We start from the raw sequence: 20,063 nt of genomic DNA, 5'->3' as shown, positions 1-20,063 counted from the left end.
TTCTTCTGTAGCCTTCTACTCTCTCTCTCTCTCTCTCTCTCTCTCTCATACACACACACACACACACGCACACACACAAAACGCACTGTATGTATGTACATATATATATATTTTGTGTGTGTGTGTGTAAATGCTACATAATCCATTGCAGCATCCCTCCAGCCAATACCACCCACCGACTCACTGTAAGAGTCTAGCGTTGTGAATAATCAGTTGCCTACAGACCATTAAAGCAGAATAAACATTAGCTGGTGTATATTACATTATTATAACACTGGATTTTTTTACTTTTCACTCTACAGTGTGAAATTCAATTTTGTGGTTGAAGGTATCTCAATTCATTTTTATGTAAAACTGCAAAAATTCTAATTCTACTCTGATATGAGAAAGAAGCAGAAAGATTTTTCCTGTCAAATCTTGTATTTACATCAAATGGAGCTGAATTGTCATTATTTTTGCTGGCAACATGATTGATGTTTGAGAGTGATTTGTGAATAAGACTGACAGAAATGCCTGTGTCTTTTTGGCCATGTAGAGACACTGGGACTCTCTGTGCCAGAGTGTAGACTAGCTCTCAATGGGTTCTGACAGCAGCACAGTGTAGTCAAAGTCACAGTGGCTCCTTAGCTGCATGAAAACTCACGTTCATCTCTTTACAGTGACCCTGACAGAGTGTTTCTGTGAACCCCTCGTGTCACCCCATTAATATTCCCCCTCCCTGCTGCCCCCGGCAGAGAGTTTCCTGTCAACCCCGAGCCCAGTGCTCACGCGTGATCTGCCCCGCTCTCCCTTCCTGGACTTTGGCTGGAAGATGGTTCCTGTCAGCTGGCTGCACTGTGGGGATATCCACTTTATTGGTCCCTCTCGTCAGGTCAGGTGGCTCTGATCCAGTTCATGTGCTAGGAGAACAGATGCTCTGGCCACCTGTGTGATACTACACCTCAGTATGACAGTGGTCTTCCCTGGAATACGTCACCCAGTATGTGTCTGCAAGGCCAATAATACACACAGCATGAAGGCTGGGAAAGAGAAAGAGGGCAAACCATGGCTTTTGCTTCTGTATATCAAAAAGTGGCTAACACAAACGCAGCAGTTATGGAAATGTGGATACATTGTTGAAAGCTACATAAAGCTAAGTCGTATCTATGTAGAAATGAGCTCTAATCACCTGAAGGGGATGGAGTGTCTGGTGTGTTTGTGTGCGTTTAAAAGACAAAATTTTGCAGCTGTAGGTTTTAAACCCTGAGCAACTGCACCATGTTTGCCATATTTGGTCAGGAATCCCAGGAGCTCATTCTCTTTAGTGCCACACACTTGAAAACACGATATTGCTTGATGATACTATTCAGCAGGAAATATACTAATATATTCAACTATGCAATTGTGAGGAGATGCATGACAAAGCTCTAACACTAGGGATTGTACATGCTGTGTTAGCTGTCACTCTCTAGGGGGCAGGTGGATTGTGTGCAGGACAAAGATATAAAAATATGTATGATGGACCATTGCTGATTGTATGAAATCTGATGGAGGGAACGCTTTGCTCTCATATTAAATAGAATCTCGTATTAAATCACAGTTACGCTAGTAAAGAAGTTAATGCTTTCGAATTGTATGTAAGTTATGTTACCTTGAATTGCTTTTCACAGAAATGTTTGTTCCGATGCCATCTTCACAAACAGCTTGTCTTTTCCGTCTGTGAAACCTCTGAAATGCTGAGGTTTCAGATCTGTGTCATTCATGTTTGTGAGGAGGCAAAGAGAGAGAATATCCTCTAAAGTGCACTTCAATACAATACTTAGGGAAGAAATTTGTGAGAGAGGGTACTTTTACGGCTTGAAAATGAAATACCTTGCATCTTTCCCACAGTGGAAAGTGCCTTTGTCCAACAATGCCAAATGTGCTGAATTTAGGGAAAGGGCTGAGTCAAACGCAGTTTTTGGAAAACGCGGCCGAACAGATTGCTCCTTTTGAGGTTTCTGGAACGTTAACCCGAACATGGCTCATTGTCTGTGCGGTGAAGGTATAATCAAACTTGTTCAAAGGTTTTTGCAAAATTTCAGTTCTTTTTTAGGTTTGAGAGAGTTCAACCGAAAAATACACTTTTCTCTCTTGTCCTTGGAGCTTTCTGGACCTCATGCAGTTTAGTCACAAGGTGTTCTTGGCAAAGCTGCTAGAAAAACAAACAAACAAACAAAAATTAAATAGAAGGCTAATTGTCAAACTGAGATGTAGGAGGTCAACACACTTTTTTCATGCTGATACTGAACTTGCAAAATTCATATGCTAATATGGTTAAACACTTTCACCTTTGATGAGCACAGCATACAAGAGAAAACTATCAGCAAGTTTGTAGACTAAAGTTTCAGGCGCACTGATCATTTCAGCCTGTCAGTTGACTGCATGTTCCTTTGATGTTTTTTTTTTTCTTTTTTTTTTTTTTTTTAATCTTTTTTGAGTGAATGTTTGTGCCCTAGTCAGCATGCAAGTCTTCTGTCAAAAATGCCTGCTGCTTGGGTGACATAAGAAGATTTACCTGGTTTATTTTACTGTACATCCCCAGTGTTCTCAGCTTCAAGTCACCGAGAGATGGCTTAGTGCTGGAATGAGCCTGTCAAGAGCAGACAGCAGTGTGTCTACTAATATAAATAGTAAAGCTCCTCTGTGTGTGTGTGGGGGGGGGGGGGTCTGCAGAGTCAGGACAGGCCAGGGTTAATCTGAACTGATTTTGTCATGCTATTATCTTAATATTATCTTTGTTATACTGTTATCTGATTCAACAGATTTGTGCTCAAATGGGATGCTCTTGCATGGCTGGTGGGGGACCCTTTCTGTCATCTCTGCTTCAACTATTAGACCTTGTTTTGCAGTAAAAGTGCTCTAAGAAAAGCATTATAATTTGTTAAAATATGCATCTAGCTCTCTTTACCGATCTCTTAATTCTTCCACTGTTTTTGCTTATCTAATCTTATTTAACAATAGAATAACACTGTCATGTTCAAGACAGGACTTGAACTGAACTTTTTGAATTTGACTTTGAGTGTTATTGTAGAAAATAACCTGCAGTTGGAATGTGGCCATGGTTGCCTGTACGGCAGTGCACTCTGCTCTGGCCTCTCTCCCCTAGCAGTACCCCTCTCATATCTGATACTGTAGGCTGGAGGCCAGGCCCACTGGCAGAGCCGTGAGGCTAAGCTGGCAGTGGAAATGTGTGATAGATCGTGCCAATCTCCTCACACCTGGTACCTTCCAGCAGCAGTGAAAATTCGGATTGAACAGCGTTCCAAACTACCAGCTCGACTGGATTTTACAAGAGGAGCATGGTGTAAAAAATATTGGTTATTAAAATTATTTTCTAAAATTACCTCTTTTATAGAGAGATATATGTCAGACTATCTGAGCAAATCTAAGCATGTTGTTACTACATAACACGTTCTTTGTTTGCTTTCATCTGGTTTTTTTTTTTTTGTTTTTTGTTTTTTTTTTTTTAACAGAAATTACAGCAGCCCAAATGCATAAAAATGCCTTTCATAGTTTCATTCAGATGATCAAGCAGGCAAGATATGACTGGCTACCTTTGTGGCAGTGTCCTGACCCTGATTAGAACCCAGCTACTCCACATACAGGGGGAACAGCCACATGATCCACACTAAGAATGGTTTTATGGAGGAGTCGTGGGGAGGTGAGTTTTTGAAATGCTTCAAGTTGCAGACTTAAACAAAATACCTTGAGGAAAGTAAATGGAGCAGTGACCTAGAGGAAAGTGCTGCCCTTTTCCCATCAGTTCTCTGACACCTGGTTGCATAATGAAGTGGGTAACAGAGAGAGATCTACAGAGAGAGAGGCTCCTAAGCTTATATGAAAGTATCTGATCTACTTATCAGTCTCCAGTACAATACAATGATTGCCAAATGTGTCATAGCTGGTATCTACTGTGGGCCTACCACTCCTCATAGCTTGATTCTCATCTGACTCGTGGTGTCAAACTGGATACAGTGATGATGGCTAGAGGCTAGAATGCAACTGAGCTAACTTTTTCGACCTTACAGGACAGACCCTGAAGGAGAGTTTTAATTTTCAAACAGAGAGAGGAAGACCTGTGTTTAAATACAGAGGCCCAGTCTTTGAATTTTACAGACCTGTGGCAATTTTCTCTCTCTCTAATGAGACCCTTTATGTCACCACATCTTTTAACCTTCTACTTTCACCTTACTAGGAACACACTTGTCAGCTGACTGGGACTGAACCAGTAACCCCATTGCCCTGAGACATATGTTCTGAACTAAACCAGTAACCCCACAACCAGGAGCCACATGTCTTTTCTCTAAGACACAACATCCTTTACTCAAGCTGATCTTTTTTTGTTTTTTGTACAGCAGTCACCAGTCAAGGTCACTGCAAATAACAACGTTTGAATCTGGGATCTCTGAGGCAATATCCTTTCACTGCGAGCTTCGTGACAAAACAGAACATTATTTTGGAATGCATGTGAATTTATGAACCACAGACCAAACCCAATCCAGCAACCACTGCACCCTCACCATTAGCTAGATTAGATGAATCAACTGAAAAGGGGCAATGTATTTTGGTCATGTGACGAGCAGTTGCAACATTTCTTCTGTACCCATAAAGAAATCCAGATGGGCTGATAGATGGTGCTGATTTTGTGGAGATAAAAATGATGCCAAAAGTCAGTAACTTCACGAGATGGAGTGAAAAAAATCTGAACATACTGTCTGGTAATTAAGACTGTGACTGCAACATGTGCTAGCAATTTTTGAAGAAACTAATTTTTTGTCTCTGGTAATTATGCATTATTATGTACAGACTGACAAGCAAAGCTCCTGAAGTCTTGAAGTGCTCTCTCTTGCATGGTCACTTGGAAGCTATACATGTGTACCAAGGGAGAAGAGAAACTAGGGAGAAACCTACATCTTTTTTCCTTAAAATATTATTTACTGATTTGCTATTTTACATTTATTGTCAGTACTAATGAAGATAGCTAATGCTTGTCCATCTGTATATTATTTACCTAATAGCATGCAATTACACTGAAAAGTCATTGTAAATGATCAAATAATAAGATAGTTATTCTTTCATTCTTGCTTATGCTTATTCCTGCTTATATAAGTAGGCCAATAATGATATTGAAGTGAGAAGCACCATTGTTTGACAGCATATTTACAAAAATACACTGACTTACCATTCAGTGGGCATCACAGTGAATGTATTTTCCCCCATGTGACTGCATGAAAGATGTGAACTAGAGTATCTTAAGCCTTGGACATTTTATTAATAAAAAGAAGTTTGATTAAGAAAAAGTAACTACAGGTCAGAGACTCATAAATGGTTGTACAAGTCTGATTTATTCCATGTGCTTTACAAGGATATAAATAATGACCAAACTTACAAAATCTGAGTGATGGAAGCCCAAGCCTATGTACATGTGTTAGTTTGCAGTGGTGTCAGCAGACCGCCCTAAACTTGTCACACAATCTCTGTTTAATGTGTTTATTTTCACCTTTGACCTTAAAATTTGGTACCGTGGTTCCAGTGTGAAATGCCGCAAGGTCTTCATTTTTCACTCTTTTTTTTCATTTTTAATACTACATTATATGTATGAACAATGAATCAGCAAAATATTTATTTACAGAAGACCTGTAAGTGACAATGTGTTAAAATAGTACATCTGCCTGTACATCTCAGCCCCATGAAAAATGATGAAGGATTCACCTGAAACCCAAGTTGAGTGGTGCCACCCACACATTCACTTTCTCTGGATTACAATAATAATATTCTTTTTTTTTTTTAAACATGGCTATTATTCACAAGCCCAATGTATCATATAAAAATAATGTAACATTAAGACAACATTAGACAATAATTCCACAATAAGAATAATTATAATCATAATAATCAGAATTATAATAATGGTAATATACTCTCCTATTAAACATTAAAATGTCTATCAATATGAATATTAATCTGAATGGTGCTGACAAACAGGTCAACAACCATTTTGTAGTGATTTCGGCACAAGACACGTCCATTTTATGGTTGTCAGTTGTGGTAAGTCCAATTGCATTTTGCATATTCATATTGTATCAGTGACCATAAACAAACAAAAAAAACCCCCAAAAACTTCAAACAAGAAAATATATGGCAAAACAGAAAGTCCATATTTTTTTTATCCCAGTCCCCTTCAATACAAACATGCCAGGATTTAACTCAGCAAGACAACATGGAAAAGGGTGTGTAAATCTGTTGCAGTGGCCATGGTAACCGTCTCCGAAGCATCTCAACTTCCCCTCAGCTGTCAATAAAAAGTCATCAAAGTTCCATGACAGGTTCTATTTCCCACCACACATTTGGAACAGATGCCAAGACACTGCTGTGGCTGCCATAATAAGAGTGTACATTCACATTAGGCAGACTGTGTAATTCATAGTCCTTGTAGCTCTGTTTGTGTATGTTCTGCATGAGTGTGCTTGCGTTTAAAGTCTGGGAGTCCATGTCAGTTGTCCTTTAAAACATTAAGATTACGAGGAAAGTGTTGGTTGGTAGACCTTACACACCATTTTTCAAATGGGTCCACCGTGTGTGTAGTCCTTTGACACTTTGAAAGACTGGCTCCAAGTTTGAAGTCCTTTTGCATTGTATGTGTGAGAGGGTCCATGTTAGGGGCTGGCTACATTCTTTGCATTCCACAGTAATAGACTTGGGCGTCCGGCACTGCCCTGTGAATGAGATTACATCACTTATCCAAAGTGTCCCTCAAAAAACGCCTCTCAGAGGGCCCCCCCCCACCTCTTCACTAATCCAACATGGACATCATGCTCTCCAAAAGCTACACTGCAAGGTTTAGAATTCAATTTTCTTATTCAAGACAAATCAGAAAGAAAAAAATAACTCAAAAATTTTGAGATCTAACTCTCCTTTAACTTGGATTTGAATGAAAAAGTGCAGTCTGTGTGAATGCCAACAGAAAAATGATCACCTTAAGAGACACTAAAAACAAGCCTTCATATCCACATCAATAGATTCAACAACATCCGCTCGCCTTGATAACCCACTGTTTTGCTGAAAGGTTGTTCTAAAAACTATTGCCTTCAAAACTGAGATGTAACAAAGGCAAAAAGTCAGATATATTCGCCTGACTTTAGAAATGTCAACTTTGCTACATCATACACCAGCTAAAGCCTCCTACCATGATCTTTACGCTCCACTCCTATGACCTGTACTATACTGCACCATTCCATCAAAACATTCTCCTCTTTTCCTGTCATCATCTAAATCACAACCTCAGTCTGAAATATCTGCATTGAAATGAACAATAAGAGGCCTACTCAGAAATGAAGATAGAAAATAATAATAATAATAATAATAATAATAATAGTAAAAAAACTAAAAACACTGTTAACTAATGTTGACCTTTAGCAGCATTGAGGTTTTTATACTATTTTACTCTGATACGGAGTCGAGAGGGGCGGGAGAGGACCGGACCAGACAACTGTTCCCCATGAGGACTAAGAAAAAGAGTGAAGCGAGGGACAGCGCTGGAGGAGGAAAAGAGCATGAGTGTGAAAGGGGAAAAAACAGCATAAGACAGGTTGCATCCCTTTTTTTGGAGGAGAATGTGTGTGGGGCAGAGTGGTTTAGCACACACGGAGGAGGAGGAGGAGGAGGAGGGTGGGGGTGGGGGGGGCTGGTTCTGCGGACAAGTCGACTGCACCCTATAGACTGTGGATGTGAGGTGCGCCCTCAGGCAGCGGCGGTGTTTTGTTTTGTTTTTTACGACCGGGAGGGAGAGCGAAAGAGGTGGGGAGAGCAAGTGAGAGAGACAGCACAGCGGCAACGTCATCATGCAGAGGCCACGGTAAACGGACTGGGCCTGGCCCGGGCGGGGCCGGTCTGGGCCGGTCTGGACGAAGAGATGCGTCACAGGTCACTGGGCCCGTGGCTCCGTGGGGGGCCTTGAGAGGGCGCTCTCTGAAAGGCACACACACAGGAGTGGACAGTGGATGTATATTAGAAAATAGTGGTCTCATACTTGGTGTTGACTCCTCTCTTGGCCTCCTGACCGGGTTCCACTATCCAGGGAACGTTGCCGTGGCCCTTTTGATCCATCGAGGGCTGTTCCATCTAAAGGGACAGAGACAGTGAAAGAGTGAGAGAGTGAGTGAGAGGTAGGAGGAAAGAGGTGAGAGAAATACAGAGGTTAGTGAGAGTGAGGAAGAGGAGAGAAAGAGAGAGAGAGGGCAGATGGTAGACAGAGGAGTATTGTTTAAGAGAGTGAGAAAGAGACAGAGAAAAGGAACGAGGGACAGAATCAGGTTAGTTGTTAACCACACACAAGCACACAAAATTCAAACACTAACATACAAAAATGAGAGCTTTTGCTCTGCTTTCAGAGATAAGAATGAATTCATTTTATTTCTACTTGTAAAGACATTGGATCAAAACATAAAAAAAAAACTTCGGGGACTCTGGATAAAGTAGCCATGGACATGAACTCGAGTCTAGGCTATATTCTTAATTTATAGAAGATTACACCTTGATTGTACATTATAATTTCAATTATGTCTGCTTTCCATCTTATTTCTACAAAAATCAAATGCATTCGCTTGTCACTCAGACCTCCTTAAGATTCCTTTCTAAAAATCCCTTTCTTTTTCTCAGATGTGGCCATATCTGCCCCTAGCGACCACAAGAACATCAATAACCAATCAGATGCCTCAACCTTGTTGTCAAGGCATTTCATTTCTGTTGTTGACAGTGCACCACATAAGGCTCAGATATGATATTCTCTGTGGGTGCACTGCTGATTTGACACGTGCAGTGTAACATGGCAGTGCGGTGGGGAGGGGGGTGTAGCTCTCTGGCTGGGGGGGGGGAGTCGTGCAGAAGTAGAGCAGTAATCTGCTGTTGAGTGTACATACGTGTTTCTTTATCTGGCTTTTCCATATGGAGCTGTATTAATATCAAATATTATAATCTTCATTCCGCTTGAATGCCTCATTCTGACACAGGGAAATGGAACTCAAACACATACAGAGGGTGTAAAAAAAAACCTCACAAACAGTCTTTAATCTTTCATCCTGCTCGACCAGGGAGCTTTGAAGTTCGTGCTCTCATTCTCTAGAGGAACTACAAGGGAAAAAAGGCTTCATTTGGGTATAGGTAAAACAATGAACATATGGAGCTGTAATGCATTGGTGTTGAGTATTGGCTGAGAAGGCCACTTCAAAGTCTTGGCAAAGGTCAAAGCTAGGTGTGAGACGCTGATTCCAGTGATACTCTCGAGTGTCTGTTTCAGAAGTTGACAGGGATGGCAGCGACAGAGAATGCAGAGATCTAAAGAGGATTCAAAGAGGTTCAAAAGAGGAAATGAACATATCAAACCAAAAACCAAACCAAACCAAATATCGATGAGTGAGAGTTGAGATGAAACACTGATGAACCCAGGCAAAATCAAACAAAAAAAAAAGAGAAAGTAAATAAAGGAAAGACTAAGAAAAGGAAAATGTAAGAAGACCTGAAATTGAACTTTGTGAGGATGATGAAGGAGTCGTGAAGGAGGAAGAGAAGGGTGGAGAGGAGGCCGGTGGGGGGTATATATGTGCCCCAGGGACCAACGGCTAGAGGGGTGCATGACCTGAGGGCGGAACACAAGGTCACAGAGGTCAGAGAGCCTGGTTGGCATGGCAACGCATAGGCACACTGGCATGCACAGGAGGCAGAGGCACATAAGGATATGAGTAGTTGGGTGAGGAAGTAGAGATAGAAAACACATACAGCGCCTGAAGAAGGGTTATGGTAAATGTCCATTCAGAGGTCAGATCTATGGACTCTCCTTGCTGCATGGCCGAAGATCAATAAAAATCTATCTTGACTCCCCTCATAAGTGAGTGGAATTGCACATGCAGACAAAGCATAACCACAGGGGAAGTAGACCATGGTTAATGCAATGGTAGCTGAATCAGCAGATGATCATGTATGCTATCATTGTATCAGTTCCCCAACATAAATAAAAACACACACACACACACACACTCTAGTCTTACTGGTCCGTCTAGGAGGTGGTAGAAGGTAACTTTACATTTAATGATCAAGAACAGTTCAGCTGGTGGCACGTTAAGACTAGTTACCAGAAACAACTCCTTAAAGCAATAACCTGAACCAGAATAGCAGGCATGTTAAGACAGACAGAGATGCAGCCTGTCAATAAAACACTGCCCCATCAGGGGTTTTTTTTGTTTTGTTTTTGCTGTGATCTAGCCCGACTGTTATAGCAAAGACCCTGAGGCTGCAGGGAGGTAAAGGATATCCCAGTGGTCAAAAGTAACACTACTAATTTTATCCCAGTGACTACTAAGATATTACGTGACATAGAATGCAAGCTTTCAACATTATTTTCATCTTCACCTGCAGTCCTGTTCTTAATCTCTCTGGATTGTATTCCATAGGCTGAAACTAATGACAGAATTTCACCAGAGGAAAGCAGGAGAGTGGGAAGGGAACTGGGGCTGAGGCAGCTGGTCCAGGAGGCTACATGGGAGAATGTGGAGCTGAGAGTGAAGCTCTGTGGAGCTCCGAGTAAACAGGACTCATCAATCACTCTCATCTTTAAGAGAGGAGGAGATGGAGTACACCGTTTACAGATCAAACACTGACCTCTCTGTCCCACAGGGGTGTCCATTACACCACACACACACACACACACACACAAATGCAGTGGATAGAGGGAAATAAAGACAATATAAGTGGATACACTTACATAGCTGTGCAGTTATGCATGCACAGCAAAACACACACACACACGCACACACACACAAACACACACAAACACATGCAAAAACACACAAATCAACGGACCCTGTTTCTCCAAAAGCATCTTGTATGCCTTCTGATTCACAATCAATCAGGTCATAAACACACTCTCGAACAGAGACGTGAATGCACGGAGCACAACGGAGCCTTCACATGATTGAGTATGACCGCACAGGTGAGGCCACTGACACACTGAGAAACACGTCTCTTCCCAATATGCCTCTCACACTACACGCAACACTCAATTTGACCTACTGCAACGCTCAAATACTGGTTTCACTATTTTTGGCCACAAAGATTTATGCTGGATAACGTCTGCTGGCTACTATTTGTAGGAGGTAATCATAATACAATACATCGCAATCAGTGCCTCACCTGTGTTGACTACATTTCCCAGAAGCCATTAATCATAAGACTCCACCAATAGCACACAGAGATAAAGGGAAAGAAACGGCAGAATCAAGGGGTTAAATGTATGGATGTGTGACTAGGTAAAGGGAGATGGAAGAGGTCAGGGCTTGATGTCAGGACATGTTGAGTTGTGTGCAGCGAGGAAAAAGAAGGTTAAGAGAAAGACGTAATTACTCACAGACTTGCGGATGTTGACACGGGGTTTGGGGATGGGTTTGGACGGTTTGCTGTCAAAACTCTCGGGCAGTGTGGAGGAGCCATGACCACTCTTCCGGGCCTGCAGGGCTAGCTGATAGGCTACCTCAAATGCCTGGCCCAGCGTTAGGATAATCTCATAGGCCAGATTCTACACACACACACACACACACACACACACACACACACACACACAGAGGTAAAGGAGAAGAGAGGTAAACATTTAAGATTATAGGCATGGGCCGGTCTAAAATCAACCCGTTTTCAATGCTCTGCGTATTGGACATGTTAGGTATTTGCACACAGTGAAAAGTGGAATGTTTTTGACTCACCACGTCAAAGGCAGTGAAGACGTGGCAGTAGTGGTGGCTGGATTTGAGGTCTTTGGTGATGTAGGCAAATGTCGACAGATCTTCAGGATCCTGAGCTGCACAGGAGATATTCCTAATCTCATGCTCCGCAATAATGTTCTACAGCATACAGGGAGAGAGTGAGAGTGAGTGAAAGAGAACGAGAAAGACAAAGAGAGAGAGAGATAGAGAGAGAGAGAGAGAAAGAGAGAGAGCGAGAGAGAGAAAGAGAACGAGAAAGACAAAGAGAGAGAGAGAGAGAGAGAGAGAGAGGGAAAGAGAGAGAGAGAGAGAGAGAGAAAGAGAGAGAGAGACAGAGAGAAAGAGAGAGAGAGAAAGAGAAAGAGAGAGAAAGAGAAAGAGAGAGAAAGAGAGAGAGAGAGAAAGAGAGAGAGTGTGAGAGAGAGAGAGAGAGAGAGAGAGAGAGAGAGAGAGCACATTGATGATTCAGAGCATTAGCTGTCTCACATCACTAGTGCAGCAAATTCATCTACCGACTTGACTCTGAGGACAAATAAAGCTTCTTACCTTGTTTGTAGCGTCAATGAACTTGACTCCCTTGTAGGAGACAGAGAGGACAATAGTAGGGACCTTCTTCATCTGTTCTGTAGACTTCTTGCAGAGCAGAGGAGAAAAAAGAGAGATCAGCACGGAAAAATAATAGCACACAGATTGTTTTTCTCTAGTCTCTCACATTCATACAGATGGTTAAAAACACATCATCTGATGTCTCAGTATCATTTATAGCCAATGCAATATCCACACACACACAGACACACACACACACACACACACACACACACACACACATCCAAACAGGCATAGTTGACAAAAACATCCAATACAGAGTTAGAAAATAGTTAGAAAATATCTTGCGCTTTCTCTTTTTGTTTGCTGTTGTACGGTGACTCTCTGTTGGATTTTAAATACGAATCTCTGTCTTTGCTTGTAGATGAAACTTGTGGACTGCGGTGCTCAGCATTCATTTCATTTCACACTGCAATTCATCCTTTCTGTCAGTTTGGTGTAATGGTCAGCCCTAAATATATTCAAAGATGGTAGCTTTACCTCCCCTCAACGTCAGCACTTTCCTTCACCTCAGCATGTTTCTTTAGCTGTGGATTTTGTTTTTAGCAAAATCTACTGCTTAAAGGTAAAAACAACAACACAGACATCCATATATTTTCACACACACACACACACACACACACACACACACACACACACACACACACACACCCATTTCCTTTTTTTCTTGACAAGGGAAGGAAGTATGAGGAGGCAGAGTGCGTAATGTATTCATATGTGGTAAGTCCCACTGTGGCTGCTGTTCCCAGGGTAAGTACTGAAGGATATTATGTATTCAGTACCAATCTAAGTGACCTGCCACAACCAGTATAAGCACACTGCACCTTGCAGAACATTTAGACAGACATGTGCAGGTTACATAGAGAGCAAAAAAGAGAGACAGGGAGAGAAAGAGAGAGCGAGAGAAAGAGAGAGAGAGAGAGAGAGAGAGAGAGAGAGAGAGAGAGAGAACAGCTGTTTGAGGAGTAAGGATTGAGGAGAATGGAGATACCATCTCTCTATATCAGTGTGCTGATAAATGGAAAGAGAGGGGGGAGGAGGGGATGAAGGGAGAGAAAGGGAGGGAACTACATGAATATTAAAAAGAACGGTGCAGACTTCGGTTTCATGCTGCAGAGACTCCAGAGACAGCAAACTAGAGAACGTGAAGGAAAAACTGAAAGAGAACAAGTGAAGAAATATGACCGAATGGTGAAGTAGCAGAGTGGGAGAGAAAGTGCCAGTGAAAGGGGAAGAGATAGAAAAGGGAAAGAGAGGTAACGAAAGCTTAAAGTGGAGGAGAAGTTACCATATGATAAATTTAGTCCCCAGCCATCAGGTGCAAAAGGAATGTAAGTAGTTGGGAGGTACAGTCACTCGGACATGAGGTGACAGAGTAACTAATTTGTTATTTAGTTAACAAACAACTTACAGCTTATTCACTAATTAATGAAGGAACTATCTGAAAAGACTTATGCACTAATTAATGAAGGAACTAACTATCTGAAAAGACTTATTCACTAATTAATGAAGGAACTAACTATCTGAAAAGACTTATTCACTAATTAATGAAGGAACTAACTATCTGAAAAGACTTATGCACTAATTGATGAAGGAACTAACTATCTGAAAAGACTTATTCACTAATTAATGAAGGAACTAACTATCTGAAAAGACTTATTCACTAATTAATGAAGGAACTAACTATCTGAAAAGTCTGTATGATACATAAATGATAATGTATGCACTAATTAATGAAGGAACTAACTATCTGAAAAACTCATATTTTTAAATGTCCCAACTTCTCATTACACTCTCCATTAACAGTGATGAGAACAGTGAGATATGTGTCCCCTTCCTCTTTTTGACATGATGATGGTCTTTTGTCTTCATTTCAGAGGAGTACATCACAGTGGCCCTGTACAACATGTCTTGACAGGATGGGGGAGTGGGTGGTGTAGTAGCTATGGAGACATGACTCTTACCCTCATTTTGGCACAGGCGTCTTGTGTTGACTCTGTCCCTCTCAGCTCTTTCACCAGCATGGAGCCCAAATACTGAGAAAGACAAGCGCAAGAACATTCTAGACTCATTCTTGCCACACTTCCCACACTGACACAGCACATTTGATTATATATACTACTGAGTAAGAGGGAGTGGAAATGTGTAGTACTGGCTGTTCAGTGAGACAACTCTGAAAGACCCAGAGGAGATCTTAAATACTACACAGATCTACCACAGACTGCTATTTGTTTTACTGTGTGTTATCTCTGTGTGTGTGTGTGTGTGTTGTGCTCATGACACTCCACAAGGACAGAGTGCTGATGTGAAACAGCCGAGCTTGGAGAGGAGCCTGATTTAATAAGGAGAGTGTTTATGGTGACATTAGAGCACACAGTGAATGTAATACCCCTGACCCTCCCTCTCTTTCACTCTCTCTCTCTGGATCTACACCTCTCTTAGTGCTGTCCCTCTTTATCCACAACTCCATCCCGATGTATATATCTACTTCCATCAATGCACATCTCGCATGCCAAGGGCTATTAGTAAGACAGCTTTCAAACCAACACTGATCCATTGTCGTGACTAAACTGAACTTTAATGGTGTTTGCAGATTCTCTGTAAGTCACTGCTGATCAGTTGGAATCTGTAGTGTCAGATGAGAAGCTAATTTGTCTGTATGATACATAAATGATAATGTATTGCCTAAGCTCTCGTGCCAAACCTGTGCTATTATGATGTTAGACTGAAGAAAAGTCTGGTGAGAACAAGCTTTTATCACATTTAGTGCAGCAGGGGTTTCTATCACTGTAATAACATTAAGCCAACAGTACATTTATCTAGGGCAATGGCTTCTAGGGGACAAAATTCTAATGATGTCTGGACACTATGATAAATGCACAATGTTAATGACTTTATGATATCCAAAATATCCCCCCCAAAAAATCTCCCACTAGTTTTCATTTTAGTCCTTAACAATCACATTATGGGGTGATGTCTTAGCTTCCTGTCAGCAGTGATATCTGTACACTGCAGAAGACTTGATGATTAGAGTGTGACATCAGCTGTCTGGTATTAGTATGTGTACCTGGGTTTAATCTTGTCTGAAAATGAGGTTACAGTGGTCTTATGCTACTGAGCCAGAGGGATACTGATATTACTGCTCTGAATTTAATTGAGACATATTTGTTTGATGAGAGAGCCACTAATGGGAGGGAGGGAGAGGAAGAGAGAGAAAGAGAGAGGGAGAGAAAGAGAGAGAGAGAGAGAGAGAGAGAGAGGGGTATAGCTAAGTTGTTCTTGTGCAAGAGTGCACATGAACAGGCCTGTTTCTTGCCCTGCCCTCTTTCTCAATCCCTTTCATATTGTTTTCTTTCTCAATCATACTTTTTAACTTCTACCTCCTCTTGTGTGTATGTACATGTTTGTGCTGTGTCTCTTACAGGACCACAGTGTAACTTATTCCAGTCAGAATTGTACAATCTAATGTATTCTAGTGAGAGTGGTACTGGGTAATCTGTTCCAGTGTTACAGGGTAACCTATTCCAGTGAGAATGTCACAGGGTAACCTTTTCCAGTAAGAGTGTTGCAGGGTAACCTGTTCCAGTGAGAGTGTTGCAGGGTAACCTGTTCCAGTGAGAGTGTTGCAGGGTAACCTGTTCCAGTGAGAGTGTTACAGGGTAACCTGTTCCTTTGAGAGTGTTACAGGGTAACCTGTTCCTTTGAGAGTGTTACAGGGTAACCTGTTCCTTTGAGAGTGTTGCAGGGTAACCTGTTCCAGTGAGAGTGTTACAGGGTAACCTGTTCCTTTGAGAGTGTTACAGGGTAACCTGTTCCTTTGAGAGTGTTGCAGGGTAACCTGTTCCAGTGAGAGTGTTACAGGGTAACCTGTTCCTTTGAGAGTGTTACAGGGTAAGCTGTTCCAGTGAGAGTGTTACAGGGTAACCTGTTCCTTTGAGAGTGTTGCAGGGTAACCTGTTCCAGTGAGAGTGTTACAGGGTAACCTGTTCCTTTGAGAGTGTTGCAGGGTAACCTGTTCCAGTGAGAGTGTTACAGGGTAACCTGTTCCAGTGAGAGTGTTACAGGGTAAGCTGTTCCAGTGAGAGTGTTACAGGGTAAGCTGTTCCAGTGAGAGTGTTACAGGGTAACCTGTTCCTGTGAGAGTGTTACAGGGTAACCTGTTCCAGTGAGAGTGTTACAGGGTAACCTGTTCCAGTGAGAGTGTTACAGGGTAAGCTGTTTCAGTGAGAGTGTTACAGGGTAAGCTGTTCCAGTGAGAGTGTTACAGGGTAAGCTGTTTCAGTGAGAGTGTTACAGGGTAACCTGTTCCAGTGAGAGTGTTACAGGGTAACCTGTTCCAGTGAGAGTGTTGCACGGTAACCTATTCCAGTGAGAGTGTTGCAGGGTAACCTGTTCCAGTGAGAGTGTTGCAGCGTAACCTATTCCAGTGAGAATGTTACAGGGTAACCTATTCCAGTAAGAATGTTACAGGGTAACTTAGTCCAGTGATCGTGTTACAGGGTAACCTGTTCCAGTGAGAGTGTTGCAGGGTAACTTATTCCAGTGAGAGTGTTGCAGGGTAACCTGTTCCAATGAGAGGGGCATAGAGTAATCGATTCCCATAGGGTTTAGGGGTCAGGGGAATTGATTAGAATGTGAGAATGTGAGATCTATTTCAGTGTTAGAGTGTTAGAATATAATCCGTCCCAGTCAATGTAAAAGAATCCAGTGAGAGTCCTATAGGATCATTAATCCATTGAGAGTGTAAACTATACAGTTGTCATATATATAAAAGCCTATTCTTTCTCTATAAGAATCTGTAAACAATTTCTAACACTATTTCTCTAAATCAGAGAATGAATGACAAGTCAAATGCAGTAATCCTCCATTGTCATCTTCCCCTCTCTCTATGGATTTTTGTTATCCATTCTGTACACAAGAACGTCCAATCAAATGTTACATGGTTTTGTTTTATGAACCACTCATACTGACATGAGTACAGCTCGGTGGGAATCTACACTACACTACAAGTGTTGCATGTGCAGCCCAGAGTTTTACATGGCTGTAGCTAGGTAACAGAAAATCTTTATATAACCTGTGGCTGAAATAAGTCCAGCTGAGAAAAGCTAAAAACATCACAGCATTGCCTGAAGGGTAAAACGCTCTTATTCACTGCTGAATAACTGAAGGCTGTTAGATAATGCTCTCTCTCCCTCTTGGTGCATGACTTCCACACAAGGCCATTTGTCACAGAGAGGTGGTGTGTGTGTGTGTGTGTGTCTCTTAATTTTGTATGGTGGCTTATGAACAGTAAACCAACATGCTGGTTTTAAGGTTAGACTTCACAGAGTGTATAAGCTCACATTACAGATTTCCATTTGCACACACACACACTCACACACGCACTCACACACACACACACTCTCACAAACTTACATAGGCCTCATAGTCACATGACTGGAATATAAGCTTCTCTGGATGGTGTTGCCAATATTGTACAGGAGTTGATGAAGTTGCCTCATTAGGAGGACGCAGTGTGATTGGTTCACACCATTCCCCTTGCTGCAACAGAATAGATAACAAGTTAACTGTTAGTAAATAGGGCCAAACAGCACACACTATGTGCAAAAGGTCATGTACATACATAGTGGTAGACCCACCAAAGCCACAGGATGTTAAGCATTTCCTAGTTCTCAGATATCTAACTGTCAAAAACTACCACTTTGGATATCATCGGAAAACACATCTTATACCACATCAACTAAGTGTCATGTCATCAAAAACATATCAAAAGACATGAAAGACAGGTCGTATCAATAAATGTGTTTAAGAATCTAGGGTAAAAAAAAAAAAAAGAGATGAACAGTCTCTAAGATTATTGGTCTCCAAAGTAATGTTGTTACCAAGGATTATACAGCCATATTATGACAAATCATTTATGCAGAACTAACATCGCAGAATACCATAATCCATCGTGTGGATATTGTAGATGCTATATTCACTGTTCTCCATTTTGTAAGGTGTTGTTTACACTTTGCTAACATGACTGTGGACGCTGCTGGTAAACCCTGCAGTGGGTTGTTTGTTTTTCCTTGATGGATAAATTCCGGAAGCTTCTTGATGAGTTGCTCAGGAGGAGACTTAATTAAGTCTATTTTCATCAATATCTCAAAGGTGAGCACTGCAGGAAGCTCACCTCACTCAAAACAAACAACTCCCTCCTCTTCTCTATCACTCCCTCCTCTTCTCTTTCACTGCCTTCCGCTTCTCTTTCACTGCCTTCCTGCTGATGAGATCATATCCTGCTCTCTAAAAACCTGTCACGCACTGTAAGACCTCCTCACTTAAGCTAACGGCCTCTTAAAGCCTGTGATACACATCTTCACCATTATTCACTCAATTACCAACTCAAAGCCCACAGTCTCTTTCCTGTCTTTCAGGTTTGTTTTAATTTGAGGCTAAAATTTCTCTCTCTCTTTTTCTCTATGCTGCTCTTTGATGGATCTGAACATATGTCTCCAAAAAGTTTGACCCTGTCTGTGTACTGGGGTGAACAGCACTGCTGGTGCTAGAGCTCCAACACATTACAAGTGTTCAGTAAAGAAAGAGATAAAGGGAAAACAGAAAAATGGAAGATTCTTTTTAATACGTTTGCCACAATCTTCAGGTATAGAGTGCAGTGACCCATTCTCTGACCGACACAAAACGATGATAAATTCATCCATGTACACACATACGCACGCACAAGCGCGCGCACGCGCACACGCACACACACACACGCACACAGGGCAGTGATAAACATGAGCGTGTGTTTGTAGTGATAAGCTCTCCACTGCAGACCGATGCTTCAGATAAAAGGCCCTGTGAAGCTCAGCTGTAGTCACGACTGAGTCACAAACGCTCTAATAACAAGCCAGCAGCAAAGATTGCTGTTTTTAGAGAGGGGGACAGGAATCACGACTAAACCACTTCATTCATACATCACCTTCTCAAAAAAGCAACAAAATCAAAGGCCTTTTGGATCACACTCTTAAAACGATTTGAATCAGCTCTGAGATCCTCTCTCTCTAAAATCTCTCTCAATCAGCGACTCAATACACCCCCGGTGCTGATTTAATGAATTTGCACCATGTCTAAAAATCAGTGGTGTTGGGCTTATGATATTAACCATGCCCTGCCAGTCATTTTTCCTCTAACCATCTAACACAACATAGCCATTCTGCATGTGTGCTGAAGCCCTAAACCAGCCTTTTTTATTCTACCCATCTGGATGATTAGTTGAGTTCATGAATCAGGCTGAAAATTAATCAAGCTGAAGCGAGAGAACTAAAGGGATGGTGCTTTATTGATCTAACTTATGATGGAATAGATGTGAATATTTTCTAGTCTCCCTGTCTGTATTCTGTGCTGCTATTGTATACCATACTCACCATGCTGACTTGGGCCATCTGTCTCTCCAGTTTGGAGCGTGGAACGTCGTCAAAGTAGTTGTCATTGCGTCGGCGTCGGGCGTCAGCCTGCATGATGAGGTGCTGCACGTCCAGAGAGCCGGCGTTGGGATACGCTGTCTGACTTAAAGACGGAGATAGCTGCGGTGGAGTGTGATTCCCACTCGGCTCCTGAATGGAATAATGTCGGAAGTATTTATATTCTTACTTAGAGTCTGAATAATTCTCCTAATCCAGGAGATTTCATTAGCACTGTAGCATC

At 41.7% G+C, this 20,063-nt stretch overlaps 1 protein-coding gene across 12 annotated transcripts in view; it reads right to left on the bottom strand.

Moving 5' to 3' along the window:
* Positions 1-6,222: 6,222 nt before the first annotated feature.
* anks1b (ankyrin repeat and sterile alpha motif domain containing 1B) overlaps positions 6,223-20,063 on the bottom strand; it is a 146,786-nt gene continuing 132,945 nt past the window's right edge. For 3 of the 12 annotated variants that reach the window (XM_030768089.1, XM_030768085.1, XM_030768097.1), the window contains 8 exons: positions 19,784-19,972; positions 17,790-17,915; positions 14,339-14,410; positions 12,315-12,401; positions 11,769-11,906; positions 11,420-11,587; positions 8,051-8,142; positions 6,223-6,737 (listed from right to left, as the gene is read on the bottom strand). In XM_030768089.1, coding sequence (XP_030623949.1) covers positions 6,689-6,737; positions 8,051-8,142; positions 11,420-11,587; positions 11,769-11,906; positions 12,315-12,401; positions 14,339-14,410; positions 17,790-17,915; positions 19,784-19,972 — 921 coding nt within the window. In that variant the 3' untranslated portion in view covers positions 6,223-6,688. Of the gene's footprint in view, positions 6,738-7,717; positions 8,143-11,407; positions 11,588-11,768; positions 11,907-12,314; positions 12,402-14,338; positions 14,411-17,789; positions 17,972-19,761; positions 19,973-20,063 lie in introns of those variants that run through there. The other 9 variants (XM_030768157.1, XM_030768166.1, XM_030768125.1 and 6 more) reach the window with 7 other exon arrangements.

The sequence above is a fragment of the Chanos chanos genome, chromosome 1, assembly GCF_902362185.1.
Source record: "Chanos chanos chromosome 1, fChaCha1.1, whole genome shotgun sequence".
Lineage (NCBI taxonomy): Eukaryota > Metazoa > Chordata > Actinopteri > Gonorynchiformes > Chanidae > Chanos > Chanos chanos.
This window is presented reverse-complemented; position numbering and strand designations above follow the sequence as displayed.